The sequence below is a fragment of the Canis lupus genome, chromosome 28 (assembly GCF_011100685.1).
Source record: "Canis lupus familiaris isolate Mischka breed German Shepherd chromosome 28, alternate assembly UU_Cfam_GSD_1.0, whole genome shotgun sequence".
Lineage (NCBI taxonomy): Eukaryota > Metazoa > Chordata > Mammalia > Carnivora > Canidae > Canis > Canis lupus.
Window position 1 is genome coordinate 17,624,390 of NC_049249.1, and position 19,687 is coordinate 17,644,076.

The window sequence follows — 19,687 nt, forward strand, 5'->3', positions numbered from 1 at the left end:
AGTGAATCATACCATTGAATTGAACTGAAGACATTTAAGGGCAAGGGATGAATTTTACGCTTTTTAAGATTCTTTTTATCTCTTGCTTCAGGATTTTAGAGAATTTTTAAAAAGATTTTATTTATTTATTCATGAGAGACACACACACACACAGAAAGAGAGGCAGAGACACAGGCAGAGGGAGAAGCAGGCTCCATGCAGAGAGCCCGATGTGGGACTCGATCCCAGGTCTCCAGGATCACGCCCTGGGCTGAAGGCAGAGGCTAAACTACTGAGCCACCCAGGCTGCCCTTGTTTCAGGATTTGACACAGAGTCAGAGACTGAGAAATAGAATGCCATGGGGAAACCAGGTGGTATACCTTTTCCTTTCTTCCAGCTCTTTTGATTCCCATGTATTTCCTCCTGTCTTCAACATCCACCTTCTCCCTCTTGTTTTCATCTCTGAGGTTCCCCTTTCAACCCCCAACTGCTGACTAATCATTCACAGGTTAGCAGACCACAGTATCTAACCCACTGTTAGGGACTTTAAACTTTCAAACCCATTGAAGGAATCTATTAAGTTTTTAGAACATAATTGCAGTTGTTTGGACATAGAATGATTCTTTAAATTCATCCTAAAAACTCAGATTTCTTCCATGCCTTGTCAGTTCTGATGCCTTTTGGTTTCTTTCTTACTCTCCCCTCTGCTCTCTGCCTCTTCTAGGACTTATTTTCAAACCTTCTAATCCCTGCCTCTGTCCACCATTTCATGGATCGGAGCATCCTGCCATTGACACAGGTTCTGCTTGCAGGATCCCTAGCTGCTGACCCCTGCCTATTTCTATGAATGTCTTGTTCCTGTCTCACTTTCACTCCATGCAATTCCATAGCATCTGCTGACCTCCTTTAGTGCTAAGCCGATCTATACCCTAATGTGAAAACAAACAGGTGGCATGGACACACACCAGTAGCCAGGGATGTGGCCTGAATTTCTGGATAGTGACAACTGTGGGCTGCTGATGGCTGGCCTTCCCACAATACCACTGTTTCTGCTTTGATTTGAAATTGGTTCTCAGGAGCATCTTCCATGGAAGCAGAGAAGAAGCCTAATGGAGCAGGAGGCAAGAGGAGATGTGGGGGACTTTGGCCTTCCAGAGAGAACTAGATTTTTAGAAAAGGACTCAGGGATCTACATGTATCAAGCCCCTATTACAAAAACATGTATTAGTTCTTTATTCAAAGGATGCCTTGCATACACACTACAAGATAGACACTGTTCTAAGAGTTCCAGGAGTTAGACTGAGGCATACATAGGATAGTTAAGGGCTCTGCTGATGGGAAGTTTATGTTCTAAAGCCTCTTGCACATCCTATGGAAGAAAGAACAGTTTTATGTGAGTTTTATTTCAGGTCTAGAGTTCATGGAATCTCTTCTATCATCCAATTATGAGCTTTTAATGTGGTGGTGGTGGTGGGTACACATGATAGTGGGGAGAGAGGGAAGGAGGGAGGGAGAGACAGAGAGACAGAGACAGAGAGAGAGATTGCCATAAACCTCTAACTTCCTGCAATTCCAATCCTGACTATGGTTTCTGATGATCACTTATATCCTAGTCTAAGAAATAACAACACTGGGAATGAATAGAAGGGAACCTCACAGAATATTAAGAGTGATTACCTCCAATGGGGCTTTTATTTTCTCATCTATACATTTTTATAGTTTTCTAATTTTTTTAAAGATTTATTTATTTATTCATGATAGACAGAGAGAGAGAGAGAGAGAGAGAGAGGCAGAGACACAGGCAGAGGGAGAAGCAGGCTCCATGCCGGGAGCCTGACGTGGGACTCAATCCCGGGACTCCAGGATCGTGCCTTGGGCCAAAGGCAGGTGCTAAACCGCTGAGCCACCCAGGGATCCCCAGTTTTCTAATTTTTTAATGAGAAAAGGAAAATCATTTATCAAAATGTACACATTATCTCCCAGATAATGAAAGAGCTGCTACATTTAAGTATATTTGGGTGATTGTGTGGGTCACAGTTACTCAACCTTCGAGGCTATGACCTAAAGGAAGGGAGAGTTTTAACTATCCACCATCACTTTCCAGTGCTAACTAGTGCTCTGAGTGAATTAATACAAAATCATTTGAAATAAACAGGCTACTGGAACCCAATCAAAGACAATAGTGTAAAATAGACAAATCCCAGTCATAAAATAAAAATTCAGGAAATTGCTAGATAGTGGCTTCTGAAGAAGCAGTGCTCTAAATAATTTCTTCAAGGTCATCTGGTTAATTTATGATGCATTTGTAAGTTATTGTGTATTTTAAAAATTAATGAAAGATTTAATTATAGCAGGGTTGCCTGTGACCTTTTGTGAAATGACTTCATCATAAATCTGCAGGCATTTCAGAACTGTTTTCCAGGTTTCTAATAATTTGCTCTCAAATTAATGACATCCAGCCAGTGAAAGGAGTTGAGGCTGGGTAAAAGGATTGAGTTGGGATTTGTGGTTTCCTAGCAATGGCTAATTCTGAGTCCTGGACGGAGGTGGCAGAGAAGATGGTATGTGACTCACTGGAATCCACAACAGGTTTAACTGTTTACTTAGAGGAATGAGAAATAAATCCAGTGTGTCAATAGGGGAAATTGCAGGCAGCCAGACGAGGTCATTGCAGAAGATTTGATTTGGGGCACATTTATCTACATGTCAATGTGGAAGTAGTACCTGGACCAGTGAAAGAATTCTTCTTCCCTGATACCCACAGGGTTTCTCCCTCATTTATAAATTAAAGGTCTATGCCTGCCCTCTAGCTTGCCAGCCACTTGTGAAGCGAAACTTAGACTCCATTACTCTAGTACCTCTGACCTTCACCTTTCTCAGTGAGAACAGCTAAGCTGTCTTTGGAGAGAAGCAGGCTCAGTTCCCCAGAAACCAAGGACATCATTGTCTATGTCATTCTGATGATTCATTTGATTCAATAGAGTGTACAGAGAAACATGCTACATCTTAACAAATCAAAGAAAATCCTCTCTCTTAGAAGAAGCTGGAGTATACATCTGTAGTTCCAGATTGGCAGGCTAGAGTTTGGAAAATCCAAAGCATCCCTTAGACATGATAGCCTGAAGGAAAAGCCAGCCAAATTTTGAAAGCAAGTCTGGATTGAAGACTTCCTTTTTTTGCCATAGCCCCAGATACAATCTCTAGTCTACTCTGCATTCCGCCAAGCAGTGACTCCTAGCACTACTATTATATATGGTGCACCATGACTCTGCCTGCATGCTTCAAGTGTTTCCCATGAAAGCAGTCGGTGTAGGAGGAAGAGTTGGGTTTTAGGAGACTTGGGTCCTACTTCTTTGTGTTCTTAAGCAGTCTACTACTTTGTTTTCCCCATCCAACCTGTGAAAGGATTAGGTCAAAGGTTCATCCCTATGGCCCCTTGGATTACTAAGACTTTATGATTCTTTCTTTTTCATGCCCCATGGACTCCCAACTAGAGGTAGAACCAATAAAAGTGGTCATACTTCAAGTTCAAATACATAATTGCTCAAATAGTAGATGCTTTAGACCTTGAGAAAGATTGGGTCATAATTGAAGCTCTCTGGATATATCTTCTCTTCAGATTTCTCTTTTATTCCTCCAACTGTGCTTTCAGCTTTATATATTTCATGGAATTTCTGCTTTTTTGTGCAAACAGCCTATAATGACCTGGTGCTAAGCGGACCCCCATGCTCATACCTCAGTGCCAAACTGTGCAGTCAAATGATTGCTAATGAATCACAAAACACTTAAAAAGGGGTATGGGCCTTGCTAAAAGTACAGTGCTGAAACTGTGTTACATTAGTAGCAACTGCCTAAGTTGGACTGGCTCCAACACCTACTTGCTGTATAATTCTTTTTGGATGCATTATCTAACTTCTTTGAGCCTTAGTTTCCTTTTCTCTTAAATGTGGATAATAAATGAAATTAGGTAATCCATACAAAGTAGTTAATAAATTGTAAGCATTCAGTAAATTATCACTATTATTGATATTTCTAAGTATTATTGTTGTTATTTGATTGACTTTTACTTGGGTACCTACTGTTTACAGTCTTGTAGTGGAGATCACTGGGATATAAAAGTATATGGCACACTATCTGCCCACAAAGTTATCAGGCATTCAACAAAGGACATAAAGCAAATTATCATAATTAGGTACTATTATATAAAAATATTAATAGTTTAAAACTATTTACTTCTTAATTTATACAAAACACTATAAATATGCAACACACTTAAATCTCAGAATTCTGTTAGTTAATATTATTATCCTCATTTTGTACATGAGGTCTAATTAATATATGTAAGGAACTTTCTTTAGGCCTGGGATTGGCTCTCACATCTTGCCCTGTGTGATGCCAACACCTCTATGTTTGACTACTTGATTCAACTGGCTCTCAAACAATAAATATATGACAAACACCTATGATGTTGAAGGCACGTGTTTGTAAATTGTAAACTTTCATGAGTTTAAAATCTATCAAGGAGGATAAGACACTCATCACATATAGTTTATGAATTTTGATCCCTATTGGAAGTATTAAGGGTAATATGCAAAATAGAGAAAAAATGCTACCAAAATTCAGAGGAAAGAGGCATTTATTGTTTCTTTCTAAGGAAAGGAATGGAGGATGAAGGAAGATCATGGAGGACATAATAGAAGAGTTAGCATTTGAGTTAAAACTAAAAAGAATAATCCATCAAGAAGATAGAATAATTTCAAAACCTGTATAGTGTTATGATTACATAATGCAAAAACATACAAAAACTCAAGGAGAAATGAAGGATTTGCAATACCATAGGGGAATATTTTAATAAATTTCATATGGAAACCAATAGGCGAGTCAGAAAGTTGGTATAATTTTGATGTGAATTGTACTATTAGCAAGCTTTATTTAAAAGACCTGTATAGGGCAGCTTGGGTGGTTCAGCGGTTTAGCGCCATCTTCAGCCCAGGGCCTGATCCTGGGGACTTGGGATTGAGTCCCACATCGGGCTCCCTGCATGGAGCCTGCTTCCTTCTTCTGCCTGTGTCTCTGCCTCTCTCTCTCTCTCTGTCTGTCTCTCATGAATAAATAAATAAAATCTTAAAAAAAAATAAAAGACCTGTATATGACTCGCTACTCAATAAATAGAGAATATCTATTTTTTAAGCAAACATTTAATTTTTTAATTGACCATATATTAGGCCAGTAGAAATACTGGACCAATTCCAAAAGCTGATATAATTGAGATCATGTTCTCTCTAAATATTATAATTAGATCAAAATTTTAAAATAGAATGATGATAAAGAAAATAAAGGAAAAACCTCATATGTTTGGAAACAAAACCCTGGGTTATTTAGGAGTAGTTTTGTTTTTTAAAGAGGAAATCAAAGTGGCCACTATGAAATATTTAGATTTGAAAAGCTGTGCTTCCCCTCCTTTCATCGTAACCCATTATTTCTCATCACCCTGCCTATTATTTTACCTTAGATTTACAGAATGAGTAGGAATTGGACAAGATGCGGGAACAGCATCCCAAGCACAGGAAAATCAGGCATAGGAAATCATGTTGCTTTTGGTGGAGCAAATGGAATTGTTTGAGCACAAGTAACATTGGAGAGTAGCAGGAGATAATACTACAAAGATAGATGGAGGCTACTGTGGCTTTTGAATCAAATTCAAAGGTCTTATCCTGATATTCATGACTAGATCTTATGAGAGTTCAAGGACAAGACTTCTTACATTGGGAGTCTTCTACATAGAGGTTGAAGTTGCAGAAATGAATAGGATTCCCAAGGTCAAGTGTAGGAACCAAGAAGAAGAAGGCTTAAGTTACAACTTAAGAGATGGGAGGAAGAAGAAGTGGGTGAGAAGTTCACTTAGAGAAGTAAGACAAAGGCAAAGAGAATATGGTGTCACTGAAGCAGAAGGCTAGAGAAACTGAGGAAAATCATCTGCCTCTGTGGGAGAAGGTCACCATCTGCTCACACAGGAAGTCAAAAGTTTAGAGGGAGAGATTCTTAGACTTGCAATATCTAAGGAATGCTTCTAAGAGGAGGTGGCATTTGGAATGAGATTGGAACAGGCAGCAAATGAAGGAGTGAAGAACATGGCAAAAACAAGTGTTGAATTAAGTTTCTAGCCTGATGACTGAGAACTCAGTTAAGTCAGCCACAGGGAAAGGAAAGTCAGGAGGGAACTGACATAGTCAACTTTGGCCTTGTTCTCTTTCTTAAGATTTTCTTCAGGCAGATAGAAATGGGGGAGTTGGTGAATAGAGGAGCCCAAGATGCAGGTGTAGGAGTCCCTGAGGAAACTAAAGGAAAAGGGGGTTCAGAGCCAGGTCGATGGCAGCACAGTATCATTCCTAGTTGAGTTCCATCAAATGTTCTCTCAAAAATTAGTCCACGGTAAAGTCCTAATCTTACTCTGAACAGTAAAGTCCTAATCTTACTCCCCAATCACAATTTGTTCTTTCTTGTGCACATTTCTAGTGGCTTTCTAGTAATGAGTCCTTGTCTTCTTCCTCTCTGAAAGACTAATCAACCACTCTTTCCTAGAAACTTCTCTTGGCTTTTACAACTATGTATGAAGGTTGGTATAATTGGAGGTGGGAAAGAGAACTGTGCAGGAGAGAATCAGGTGACCCAGAGTAGTTTTCCTGTAAAGAGAAAAACATCTTTACAGTGGCTGCTCCTCTAATTACATTTAATGTGGCATTGTTTTCACCTAAATTATAGCAATTATATACCAAGATCCCCTTTGAAATCATTTAATTAATGATTAGCTAACCCGTGATGTGTATGGAATTCTAACGAAGCTTTTTATTTTTTGTGAACCACTTTCCTCCCTCAGATTAATCAGTCCTCTCCCCAAAATACGCACTCAAGTCTGGATGGTAGATTAGGCAGGATATGTTAGGGTCCCAGAAAATCATAGTTGTTTGTGGAAATCCTATCACAGTCCAGGATAACAAAGACAAGAGAAGCAGCTGCTATTTTTCTCTTGAGATTGCTTTTGTCTTTCTAAACCCCAGAGAACATGCAGCTCAACCATGTTCTTTGGCCCAGAAATAAGGGCAGATAAAGCTATTACCCCAATTTTGGAAGAAGTGAATGACTTTGATAGATTAATTCTATCCATTAATCAACCCAGAATTGTTTAATGAGCATCTGTTATATGGAAGAAGTGCCAATGGAGACAAAGATGAATGTCTCTAATAGATAAATCCTTTGTGTATGGGGTCACCAGAGATAGATGGCTTGTACACCTGGAGTTAGACATAGAGAGTAAAAGAAAATAAACTCTTAGAAATTATCTTGAAATGGTCAGATTCTACCTAGACTGTTTCTGCATGAAGAAAGTCATCCTTTGAGTATGTGTCACTGATTAAAGTTATCTTCCCTAAGGAGGCTGAAGCCTTGAGAGATGAAGTGATTTGCTCAAGGTCACCTAACTAATTTAGTGGCAGACAGAACTAGGGAAAGATCTCTTCTATTTCTTTGCCTCCTACCCTTGCCACCATGCCCAGACCATCTGTATGTTAGAAGTAATAATACAAGAGCATAAAAGGATACTATCTGACTAGAGTCACATTTGTAGTGTAGGAAGTTGGCACCAAAGGAGTTTAAAGAAAGAGATGGTCTCAGGTTTATATAGCCCAAGAGGATGAATCTTAAGTGAAGCCAAAAACTCTTATGAAAAAATCCAAGTGGCAAGGTAAAAAGAAAAAGAAAAACAGAACTAATACATTTTAATTGATTTTACCTGAAAATCCATATAGTGAGAAATGGCTTAGAAAATTCATTAATTTTGTTCTGTGGTTGGGAGTAACTTCTTCAAGAGAACTAAAGGGAAGGCTACCTGTTTCCAGGCAGTGATTTGTATTTATGTAGGTGGTATCTACTTTCTTCAAGGCTCTGTATCAAATATCATACACACACACACACACATACACACACACACAGAGCCCTGCACTTGAGGTTAGTTTGTACCTTGAAAAAGGAATATATGTGAAAATCTTGAAAATTCCAATGGACAACAAATGTTCATTATCACCGTCATTCTTTTCTTTTTTTTTAAGATTTTATTTCTTTATTCATAGAGACAGGGGGAGAGAGAGGCAGAGACACAGGCAGAGGGAGAAGCAGGCATCATACAGAGCCTGACATGGGACTCGATCCAGGGTCTCCAGGATCACGCCCTGGGCTGCAGGTGGCACTAAACCGCTGTGCCACCAGGGCTGCCCATCACCATCATTCTTATTGCTGGAACCCCCACAGACATAATCCTGACATTCAGTGTTTAAAATCTTGCGTCTGGCATATAAAAGTGATCACATGGAAGAGCAGACTATCTCACTCCCAAGTAAAAATATTAGCGTATCAATTTACAATTTGGGGAAAGACCTGGGAATCACAGTGTAAGGACATCTGGGATAGAAGCCAAAGAAATCTAGACAAAAGAACGTGCCTGGCAAGATTGAGTAAAGAAGAGGCTGGGTTAGTCCACAAGTCATGACTGGACATCTATTTTTATGTGCAGTTCTGAAATGAGCTCTCTGAGCCTAGAAACAGATAACCCAGACAGATGAGAAGACCAACATCATGGAACATCCTTAGAGAGTCTGGGTCAGCTTGGCTGGGCCCTTGGAGGATGCACGCATCCTCCTCAGCAGCAGCCCTGAGAAATGTGTAAGCCTGAGCTTGAGACTCTGTGTTTACTAAGTCTTGAGCATTCCTTTTCTCTGTGGGGAGGTTTCTTCATTTGAAAGTTTTCTCACTTTTTGTAAATTTTCACGCTTTTCTATTTTGTTAGTTTTCTTATACTCAGGAGATCTCCCCAGAGTGCCCACTTATTGGTCCCCCCTCCCTTGCACCTTCCTAAATCATCTCCCAGTTATCCAGCCAGTGTTCTTAAACCATTTCTTGGATAGATAGGTGAAAAGTGCTTTTGAATCATATCATCATCTGTATTAACTTCCTATGGCTGCTGTAACAAATCACCACAAATTAGGTGGTTAACAACTAGAAATTAATTTTCTAACAGTTCTGAAGGCCAGAGTCTAAGATCAAAGTGGCAGTATGGCAGCACTGCTTCTAGTGCACCAGGGAAAAGTTCCTTCTGGGAGCTCCAGATGTTTCTTGGCTTGTTGCCACGTAACTCCAGTCTGTGCTTCTTCACATAACCTCCTCCTCTCTGTGTGTCTCACTTCTTTGTAGCTCTTACAAGGATGTTTGTCCTTAGGGCCCACCTTGATAATCCAGGATTATTTCATCTCAAGATCCGTAACTTATTTATGCCTGCAAAGGTCCAGATAAAATCACATTGACAGGTAATTGGGAAGCAGAACGTGCTCATGACCCTTGGAGGAGCCACTATTCAATCCAGGACATCATCTTATTACTCTCTTTTCAGTGGTCCTTTGGCTTTGGGAACTGTTAACCCCTTTTGAAAATCTGATAAAATATATATAATTTCCTCATAATAAATTTACATGGGCCAATCCATATTTTTACTTAAAATTTCAGGAGATTCAAATGCTTACCAAAACCCATATGTGTACCCTAGGTTGATAGTCTGTATCCTTGAATGGTGACATCCAAAGCTAACTGCAGTTTTTCTTTGTGACCTAGTTAATGTAAAATTGACCTGGATATTGCCTCTTTCATTCTAGGTAGTCTGCAAAATGCATTGATTAATGCATAAGATCATCTTAAATATTTTCAGTTTCTCTGAAATATTTACTTATATTAATTACATTGTGTATTAAAAGTCTTAAGCTACCACATTATTATTATTATTATTATTATTATTATTATTATTACTATTATTTAACCTGAGTCGCATTATTTCCTTTATTCAATACTTCCGTAGTGGCCAGGGGGAGGACTTGACATCTTTCTGTTACTCCACATGTTATTAGATTCTATCTTTCCCCTCGGTCTATCAAGACCATTTGGGTCCTAATTCTGCCATCAAGCATATTGACTATTTCTTCCAGCTTTGTGTCATCAGAAAATGTGATTTCCAATGATGACCATTATTTTCATGTCTTCAAGTCATTAATAAAAATGATGAACAGGAAAGAGCAGACAGCAGAACCTTGTAGCTGACTACTCGTGGCCTCCCTCCTGGCTGATTTTAATGCTTTAATTAGGTGCTGTTCAGTCACATAATTTTACTGGCACCTGGCTCATATTTTTTCATCTTTTCTTCAAGACTAATATGGCAAACACTGTCAGATGCCTTGCTGATATGCAAGTAAATCATATGCCTCCTATTTCCTCCTTCTGTCTGCCTGGTAACCCTTTCATAGAAAAGAATGGGATTAATCAGACATGATGTATTTTGTGATCCATGAAATTTAACTGTAAACTATTTGGAATAGGTAGAAGTGTTTGGTTTGGCATCACTAATATTCTTCTACTCAGAGTATTCCAATCAGGGAAGACTTACTAGAGGAGATGGCATTTGAACATGAGAGGATTTAGATGGGATGGATAAAGACAGAAGACATTCATCAAAGTCTCCTCCCACTGTTTGTTTGTAGGTTTGTTTGTTTCTTCCTGTGATCTTTCAATATAACTTTCTCCTCAAAGAAGTAGAAGTTTTTAAGATATAACTGCTTTGTTAGAGATTTGAAAGGGACTGCTTTCTAACCCCTCCATGAAATGAATTAAGACAAAAAGGTGGAAGTACCTCAGTGACCTGGCATGGATGTATTGGATTTGGAGACCACTGAATAGAGAAAGAATAATGGAGAACAGAGAGAACCCAGGGGTGAGGTGCTTACATTCACTCTCCTCCATACAGTATTGGCCACACAACCCAAGATATCTAGCCCCATGGCTTCTGCTACTCAGTGCTGAGCTAAGAATTTTATAAAGACAATACGTTTTTGGTTTTGTTCTTTTAATATAGTTGGCAAACAGTTTGCATTAGTTTCCGGTGTACAGCATAGTGATCTGCATCTTCATACATTATGCTAGGTTCACTACAAGTGCAGTTACCATCTGTCACCATACAACACGATTGTGGTATTATCGGCTGTATTCCCTATGCTGTGCCTTTTATCCTCATGACTTATTCACCTCAAAGTCTGTTTAATCTTCTTTTAGACAAGACTCTAAAGAGTTGTATTTAACTTTTAAACCAATAGGACATTTCCCAAGGTGTAATATAAGTTGTACAATCTACAATATGATCCCATTTCTTTGTCCACTTCATAATTTGAGTCTGCTCTCACCCCTCCCAAAGTGTCCTCATCCTTCAGAGGGCAGAAGGGACTGTCCCTTGAGGAGAGTTGGTCTCTTAGGTTTCACCATAGGAACATCTGACTGTGAGGAGAGGAGAATCCAAGGCTGGGAGCTTGATTAAGTCTTGCCCACATGGAAGCCATCCAATGCCTTGAAAGACTTCAGTTGGTGTAGGTTCCCAGAGTGACTGGTCTCCGATTTACAGCACTATGATAGATGCCTTGCGTTGTAATTTTAAGACATGCCACCCAAGTGGAGTATGGATGATTAGTCCTTTTTTCTATTTTTCTAGAAATGACTGATCATTCATATTTATAGGGCCATCAACTTCTGGGCTTTGGAAAGGTCAGTATTGATTATCTAAGTCACACAGATGGTGTGCTTCTTTACTTTACATAAATATGAGTTCCTTTTATGAGGCTACTGTGATTTTTTTCAAGGAAAAGGGAAGGAGAGTGGTAATCCTGTGAATTAAGCAATGAGATTTCAACTAAAACACACTTAGATTTAGTCAGAATTTTGGAACTGGCAGCCATACTCTAGATGAGCTAATCCACCCCCTTCCAATATACACACATACAAGTTACTTTATAGGTGAAAAAACTGAGTCCCTGTCAATAGACATCAGTAGATAAGATAGTTGTGCTTGCATTAAGGAGAAACAAGAAGGCTACATGTCAAAATACACACAATAAGTTTTACCTGGGTGGAATATTTTGAACTATTGGGTGATATATCTTTCTATGTTTTCAGTGCTTCCTATAAAGCACCTATATTACTTTTGCAATTAAAAAATAGTTCATTTTAAACTCACTGTGAATACTGAATGTCAGTTGGCTAGAGTTATATAAATGGCGGCCTTTGTCCTAGCTGACCATCAGAGACCTCATTTTGCAAGAACCTATTGAGTCCAGGTGGCAATTCAGTCCTCTCTCTCTCCAGTACTTGCACATGAGTGATTGACTAGGGGGCTCTCTCTGCTTGTGTCTCCCATGCCTCCCCTGAACACTTAGAGTTTTTGGCCACTTCAGCCTCCGTTCCGAATGGCAGTTGGTGAAAGTGGACTACAAATCTATCTTCAGTCGGCGCTGCACCAAGGAGGACTATCAGACCTGGCACCTGCTCAATCAGGTACACCACAGAATAGGGGAATACTGGCTTTTTGGAAGAGGAACTATGACAAGATTTTTTGGTCATCTCTGGGCCTTCCTATTTGGAGGAAGAAGGTAGTGAGCCATCTGAATATGATAGTGGATTTGAGAAGAAAGGTTGGAGTCTACACATCCAGGCCCAGCATGAACAGATGATATTTTAGGGCCCCTCTTGCACCCTGGGATCCCAATCTACCCATTGAGGTCACCAAGTAGCCTAGGGCTGAGGTGACAATGATAAGCTGGGGCTTAGTTCTTCCTGGGGAGAAGTAAGCTCAGACAGCCAGGAGACTTATGTATGGTCTATCATCTCACCTTCAAGTGGGGAGGGTGAGAACATTTGTTAGGCCATCCTGCAGTAAGAGCCCCAAGATCACTGGGAACAGGACTATAGGGAAAGGGTGAACAATGAGAGTGAGTGGCTCTAGAAATGGCAGATATTTGTTGCTATGCAACATAGCCAGACTTATGCATTCTCAGAAACACTGGATTAATGTAATTTGTACCAAGTTCTCCTCTTCTTTTTGTCTTTGATTGGGAATAAGGACTTTGATGTGGTTGTTTATCAGAGAAGGGAATTTTTGGGGCTAGCTTCAGTTATACTCTGAAGATGGTGTGAAAATTCTGCCAGAAATGAGTTCTTTTCCACTAGAGCTTATACTGAGATCATTTGGGCAATCTGGAGATCTCTGAGGATGACTTAGAATCTTTGGATTTTCTCTGAAAGTAGGAAAGAAACAAGATGAAGTAGACATCATTGGCCTGGTTAGGTGGAGGGTCAAGATGGGATAGCTCTGTGATGTTCCTTTTATGTGGGAGGAAAAAGACTGGCTCTTTTTCCCTTGAGACTTCCTGAATGGTTGCTGGGAAGGAGATTGCTACATAGAGTGACCAAAAGAGAATGAAAAGACTAATATTTCTTAGAGAGGTTTATTTCAGCTCCTTTGTGTTTTTCTGCCTCTCTCACTGTGGACTTTCTTTCTAAGGGGGAGCCCTGCGTCATGGGAGAAAGGAAAATATTCAAGAAACGCAAGCCAGGAGCTCAGTGTGCCCTGGGCCGAGACTCCTCAGGGACAGTGGTCTCAGAACCATGTGTCTGTGCCGACTGGGACTTTGAATGGTGAGTCCCTTGGCATCTCATTGTCAATTTCAGCCAGACATTTACCTGTTAGGGGATGGGAATGAAGATGGAGATAAGGAAGGAAGTCATGACCCACAGGTGGGAGGTGTGTTTACTGGCCTATGGGCCTGAGGGCTCTAATCCCTGGGCCAGATGGAAGTCTGTACCCCTGGAAGTAGAACAGGAGGAGACAGTTTCACAAAAAAACTCACTGTTCTATTAGGGAAGTGTGTCCAAGGAAACTTCTTCTCATTTTAAGTTAGCATCTCTGAGAAAGTATCAGAGAGGTTGGGTGGGGCACTGACGGAGCTTGGAGAGCTTCTGACTGGACAGCTACCTCCAGACATTTGTTCAAACGCTGATTTTCCATGTGAACTCTCTCTTTTCATCACCTTTTTCTCCCTCTAATAACAACCACAAAGAACAACTTTAAATCTCACCTCTTAACCGATGATTCACAAATTTCCAAATATTTACCTCCAGCTTGGACCTCACTGACTTCTAGGATGGAGACATGTGTGTCCATTTACAAACTCAGCTACCATCTCCCCTGGAATTGCAGATAGGGATTTTGGACTCAGGGTGGCCAAGGGGGAATTCTTGTGAACCTTATTAATGGGAGCAGTTTTTCAGCTATTTTTTGGACTGGTTTTTCCAAACTCAATAAAGTACACAGTTGCTTAAGTCAAAATCCCAGGAGAGCTTGATTTTTCCCTTTCCCTTACCCTAAGGTCCAGGCCATCCACAAGCCCTTTTAAGTCTTTACCTCCAGAACACATTATTTTACTTATTTATTTATTCTAAAGATTGATTGATTGATTGACTGATTGGAGAGAAAGAGGAAGAAAGAGAGTGTGACCAGGGTCAGGAGGAGTAGAGGGAGACAAAAAGGGGAGAGAATCTCCAGCAGACCTCTGCTGAGCATGGAGCCCAAAGCAGGTCTTGATTCCACAATCCTGAGATCATGACCTGAGCCAAAACCAAGAGTCAGACATTTAACTGATTGAGCCAGCCAGGTGCCCCTCCAGAATACATTCTAATCCAAAGCACCTCTGCCCATTTCTCCCACAACCCAGACACTCCTACAGTCTACTATGTCTCTCTACTTCCACCCTTGTTGCCTAAAACTTCTCCTCACAGCAATGAAAATTAGACTATACATACCCAAATCAGATATTATCATTCTACCCTCAAAACTCTCCAGTGGCTCCTTCTCTCCCTTAAAATATCCTGTCATCTTCCTCCCTTGGCTTGCTCCACTCTAGATGATTTGGCCTGCTACCATTGTGCCTTATTTATTACTATGCTCCCCTCATTCACCATTTTGCAGCCACACTACCATCTTCTTTCTATACCTTAATCAACCCAGGCCTATTCCTAGCAGAAACAACAGCAAGTTTAAGGCTTTCTTCCAAATCTCAGCCTGCCTGGCACCCCTAGATTACTCCTATGTCAGCAAAAATATTAGCTTCTCAGAAATGCTTTCTGAAACCACCTAATCTCACCTCCACCCTGACACTCTGACTCTCACCCTATTTCATGGTCTTCATATGGTGTCACCATATGGAGTGACCATGTTTTCTGATTGACGTATTACTGCCATCTTACCCCAACAGAATGCAAGTGCCATGAGGCCAGAAACGTCAGACTTGCTTTATTGCCTTGCCCATGGTAAATTAAATAGTTGCACCGTGTTCCTAAATGTTGTTCCTTTTAGAAGTGTCAAAAAATGTCCCAAGTCTGTGCATGGGTGATCCCGATGGTGATGATCCCACTCTGATCCCAGCTGAATGAATTCCTTCTCTGCATCACACTCAAAAGTTGAAGTTTAATTTAAATATTTTTATAACCCATTCCAGGTTAAAAGACAAAGCTGAGTGCTCAGGCATCAGCCTATAAATATGGCAGGGCAGTGATAGAGTTGCATTTGGGCTTTTCTGTTTTGAATAACAGAAGTAAATCCAAATGGGTGCAGAACAGCTGCCCCTGCGAAGTAACCTTGTCCAACCTGTTTCTGAAGCTTGCTTTGTGCTGGAAGTCATCTTTGGTTCCCCACTTTCTATCAGGACTATAACCCGTAACTGCAAGCCAGATAGATGACTGTGGCTGCTCCCTACCTACTCTTCATCCCTGAACTCCTGCTTCTTCTGGAAGCTTGACCTCAGTGAGAGTCATTCAAATGGGATATGCTAAATGGAATTTAATTTGAATGTCAGCGTCCTCTCTGTGGCACTTCTGACCCTGTGGAAACAGGATATTTTTACACTCAAGAAGACTAATTTTCAATTATTAACCACAATCCAGCAAAATTGTCATAGCAATATATGCAGTAGGCGCTTGAGAGTGATGATGCGTGACATATTGATGTCAGCTTAAATATTCAGAATATGAATTCCGGTGTTCCTTGTGTCCATCTGCAGACTGACTCCTTGGAGGCACACTGTGTGTGCATGCCGTGCTACATTTTCTGCTGTGTCTCTCTGAGCATAATAGACCCTCACCCACTGTTGGGAAACCTCATAATATGGAATGAAAAACTGTAACATAGATATTTTTCTTTTAGTAATTCCATTAACGTTTACTAGGCTGGAAAAATTTACAGCTCTGATATTCATAGTTTGTGACTTTGGCAAAGTTTCTTAATCTCTCTGATTTCACCTTCTCAGTGAAATCCTATTGTATTTGTAATATGAATTGTATTGTAATTGTAATACAATTACAATATTGTAATACAATTATATTTGTAAAATACAAATATATAACATTTATCTCATTGGTTGCTAGAGAGGAATAAGTGAATCAATCTAATCATTAATGTAGGTAAGGTGTTCATCAGATTGGTGTAGGCATCCATATGGTAGCTGTGGTTAATCTTGTGCCCCAGAGTTAAGTGGTCCCCATGGTGTTTTTAGCAAGTAAACCAGAGCTTATGCAGCCAAATGTGTCCTATCTAGAAAGTCGTACCTTTGGGTGTTATCCATTCTTTCATTGTTGGTGGCACTGCTTAAAATATGTCTGAGCCCTTCTTTGGGAACTGCTATCAGAATGCATCTGTGAGTAAAGCAGGGAAAAATAAGAAGCCTTTGCAAGGTATTCTTTGGTTCTCACACTTGCATTGGTAGAGGTACCACCTGGATACAACATTCTGTGATATCATTACTGGTACTATGGCATTTTGATGAGAAGAAAATGAACATCTGGAATGTGAGTTACTTGACCAAGATCACATAATGGAGAGAAATCTGGAGTTCAAGTGCAAGTCTGGCTAAATCCTGTGTTCTTTCCACTATATCATGCTATTTCTTAAGAAATCAAATAAGCCTTTGCTATTAGATTCACTTGATGTTTCAGAAGAAACAGTTCCCCAAGTTTAGTTATTCTAACATTAAAAGTCATTCCCAAAATGCACTACTTTTACATATGGAAGAGACCATTTCTTTTTTTTTAAGATTTTATTTATTCATGAGAGACACAGAGATAGAGAGAGTCAAGAGACATAGGCAGAGGGAGAAGCAGACTCCCTGCAGAGAACCTGATCTGGGACTTGACCCAGGGATTCCAGGATCACATCCTGAGCCAAAGGCAGATGCTCAACCACTGAGCCACCCAGGCATCCCTGGAAGAGACCTTTCATTTCTGATATTTCTGTTGTTTTCCTACAGTGGTTTTTATGGAAAATAGGCTTGAGTATTTGAAATTGTTTTGCTTTTAAGTGAACTTCAACAAGCATAAGTATTGGTTCAAAAATATTATTTTTCCATTAAATATAGTTTGTTTGTCTCCAATTTTCTTGCTAGAAATCAGTGCATCACAACAATTTCATAGCCCTGTGTCCTTCTCAATAGTCCTTCCTACCAGGAACTGTTATTAGCTAAAGAATCTGAAAAGCCCAGCTCAGTTAGTATAAGTAATTATGATGTACATACTACATAGTTGTTTGCCTAAGCCAAATCAGGTCATATTCATTTGATTGGTTCAGGCAACTTTTAAGTGTTGACAGCAGGGACAGCAGGGAGAGGGAGTAACCTACTTTAATCAGATTGGTGGAAGGGGGAGTTGGGGCTGGGAAGGATGAATTACCTGTCTTGATTTGGGTGGAAAAGTTAAGAAATATAGCCAGAATCCACAAAGGGAGGATATTTTCACTCTGTATCTTTTCTTTGTTTGAAGAGGAATGGTTTTAGACTCTCAGAAGCATTTATTTGTACAATAATATGCACCCTTCCATCCAGAGTGCATGTCAATAATAAGCATGAATTTTGCATAAATAATGATGTTTCTACTTAGTAGCCTCATGCTGATTCTAGAGAGCCACTTCCATTGTGGCACTGGTAAAGGGCCATAAATAAATCCTCCCTGAGAATTAAGTTTGTCAGGGACTTGTGGGTAGTCAGAAAAAGGAGCATAAGAGACCTGCTCTGAAGTCATATGAGGCTCCTAGAAAGGACTTGCCCTCTGAGAGATGCAGATACCTTTGTTCAATGAGAACCAGGTTGAACCAGGTTGAACCTAATCATTCCTTTGTCTCATTCATCCAACCACTCACTCAGCAGTAACTTTTGTTGAGTACCTACGATGCACCGAGTCCTTTAGATGGATTATCTTACTTAATCTTCTCAACCAGCTTCTGGAAGGAGAGTCTTTTATTGGAGGCATTTTATAGATGAAGAAATGGAGACACGAACAGGTTAAGTAACTCTTTCAAAATAATAATATTCTAACCCTAGAGTCCTGAGTCTTGGTGTGTTTTAGTTTTTCCTTGCAGGTGTGGTATAGTTCCAGATCCACACAGTGAGTTTATCATGTGGTAATGTGGAAGAGAGAGGGAAGAGATATAGAGGGATGCCGTCGTACATAGGTGCAGGTGTATCTGAAATCCATCTAACAATTAGTATTCTGCATATAGAGCACAATAACTAGGAGCTAAATTCTATAATCCCGATTTATGCTGTTTAATATAGTAGTCACTAGTCATGTGTGGTTATTTACATTAAAATTAAATAAAATTAACATTCAGTTCTTCAGTTGCACTAGCCACATTCCGGGTGTTTGGTAGTCACATGTGACTAGTGACTACCATAGTAGATAGAATAGATGTAAAACAGAAAGTTCTTTCAGACGGCACTTATCCTACCTGTAAGTGCCAGAGTGGTCAGAGCAAAGAGTGGAAGGCTTCCTGTAGGAGGTAATGATTGAGCTGTGTAAACTTGCTGCCAAGTACAAGGAAAAGGGGCAGCACTTCCAGAAAAGCAGAGACTGTTGATGAGTAGAGGGATGAGTTGTTGATTAGCAGAGGGATGAGGGAAGATAGGTAGCATGGGGTTTGATAAGGAGAAATATCTGAGGGATGATTGCTGGGTTATTCAATTTTTGAAACGTTTTGGGGGTAATCATTTTTCTCCATGCCTATATTTAGGCTTACACCTTAACAAAGTGCTGATGATGTTAATTATTATTCCATTGTTTGTGTTGATGTTTTTGTTGTGGTTGCTTTGGTTTGTTGAGTGTTCACTCTGCGCCTGCCAAAAAGGTCTGTCTTCCTGATCTCCTAAAATGTGACAGAAACACCTGTGGAGGACTGTTCCTGGAATTTCAGTTGCCAAATAGGAGAATGGAGGAACCGAGGGGATCAGTGAAGTAGTGATAGGGCTGTGCATGGTCTAAGAGTAGGAAGCCCCAGCAGCTGGGAGAGCAGAGACCATGACTCTGGGCTGGCTCCAAGAGTCTCAGAATGTCATTCCTGGGGACCAGAGGGGCCCTCCCTTATGATGAATAAGTCTGTGCTCCATGGGATTGTACTAATGCTGATTCAAGGGTCAGGAGTCTCAATTATCCCTCCATCTGCCATTGTCAGCTGTGGATTGGACCCAAGGAATATAAGCGCCCCTTCCAGTTCAGGTATGCAGAAGCTTTATGATTTCTGAAGTTTGTCTGTTACTTCTTTAAGTGGTCTAAGGCTTCTCCCTGAATGGGATTTGGAGGGCATACATCTCTTGGAAATGGACGAATTTCCCCCTAAACTTTTAGAAGTTCCAAACCCTTTTATAATCAACCAAGATGCAGAGGTGACTTATTTCTGGAAAGAAACTGGTTGTGTGTTTGCAGAAGCTGTGGCAGCATACTTCCCTGAGGCAAATGAGACTTTCTGGTACATTC

General features: G+C 40.2%; 1 protein-coding gene across 2 annotated transcripts in view; it reads left to right on the forward strand.

Annotated features, from left to right (window-relative positions):
• Positions 1-19,687, forward strand: part of SORCS3 (sortilin related VPS10 domain containing receptor 3) — a 581,611-nt gene that overhangs the window by 521,850 nt on the left and 40,074 nt on the right. For both annotated transcript variants that reach the window (XM_038578740.1, XM_038578741.1), the window contains exons 15-16: positions 12,274-12,391; positions 13,398-13,531. In XM_038578740.1, coding sequence (XP_038434668.1) covers positions 12,274-12,391; positions 13,398-13,531 — 252 coding nt within the window. The remainder of the gene's footprint in view (positions 1-12,273; positions 12,392-13,397; positions 13,532-19,687) is intronic.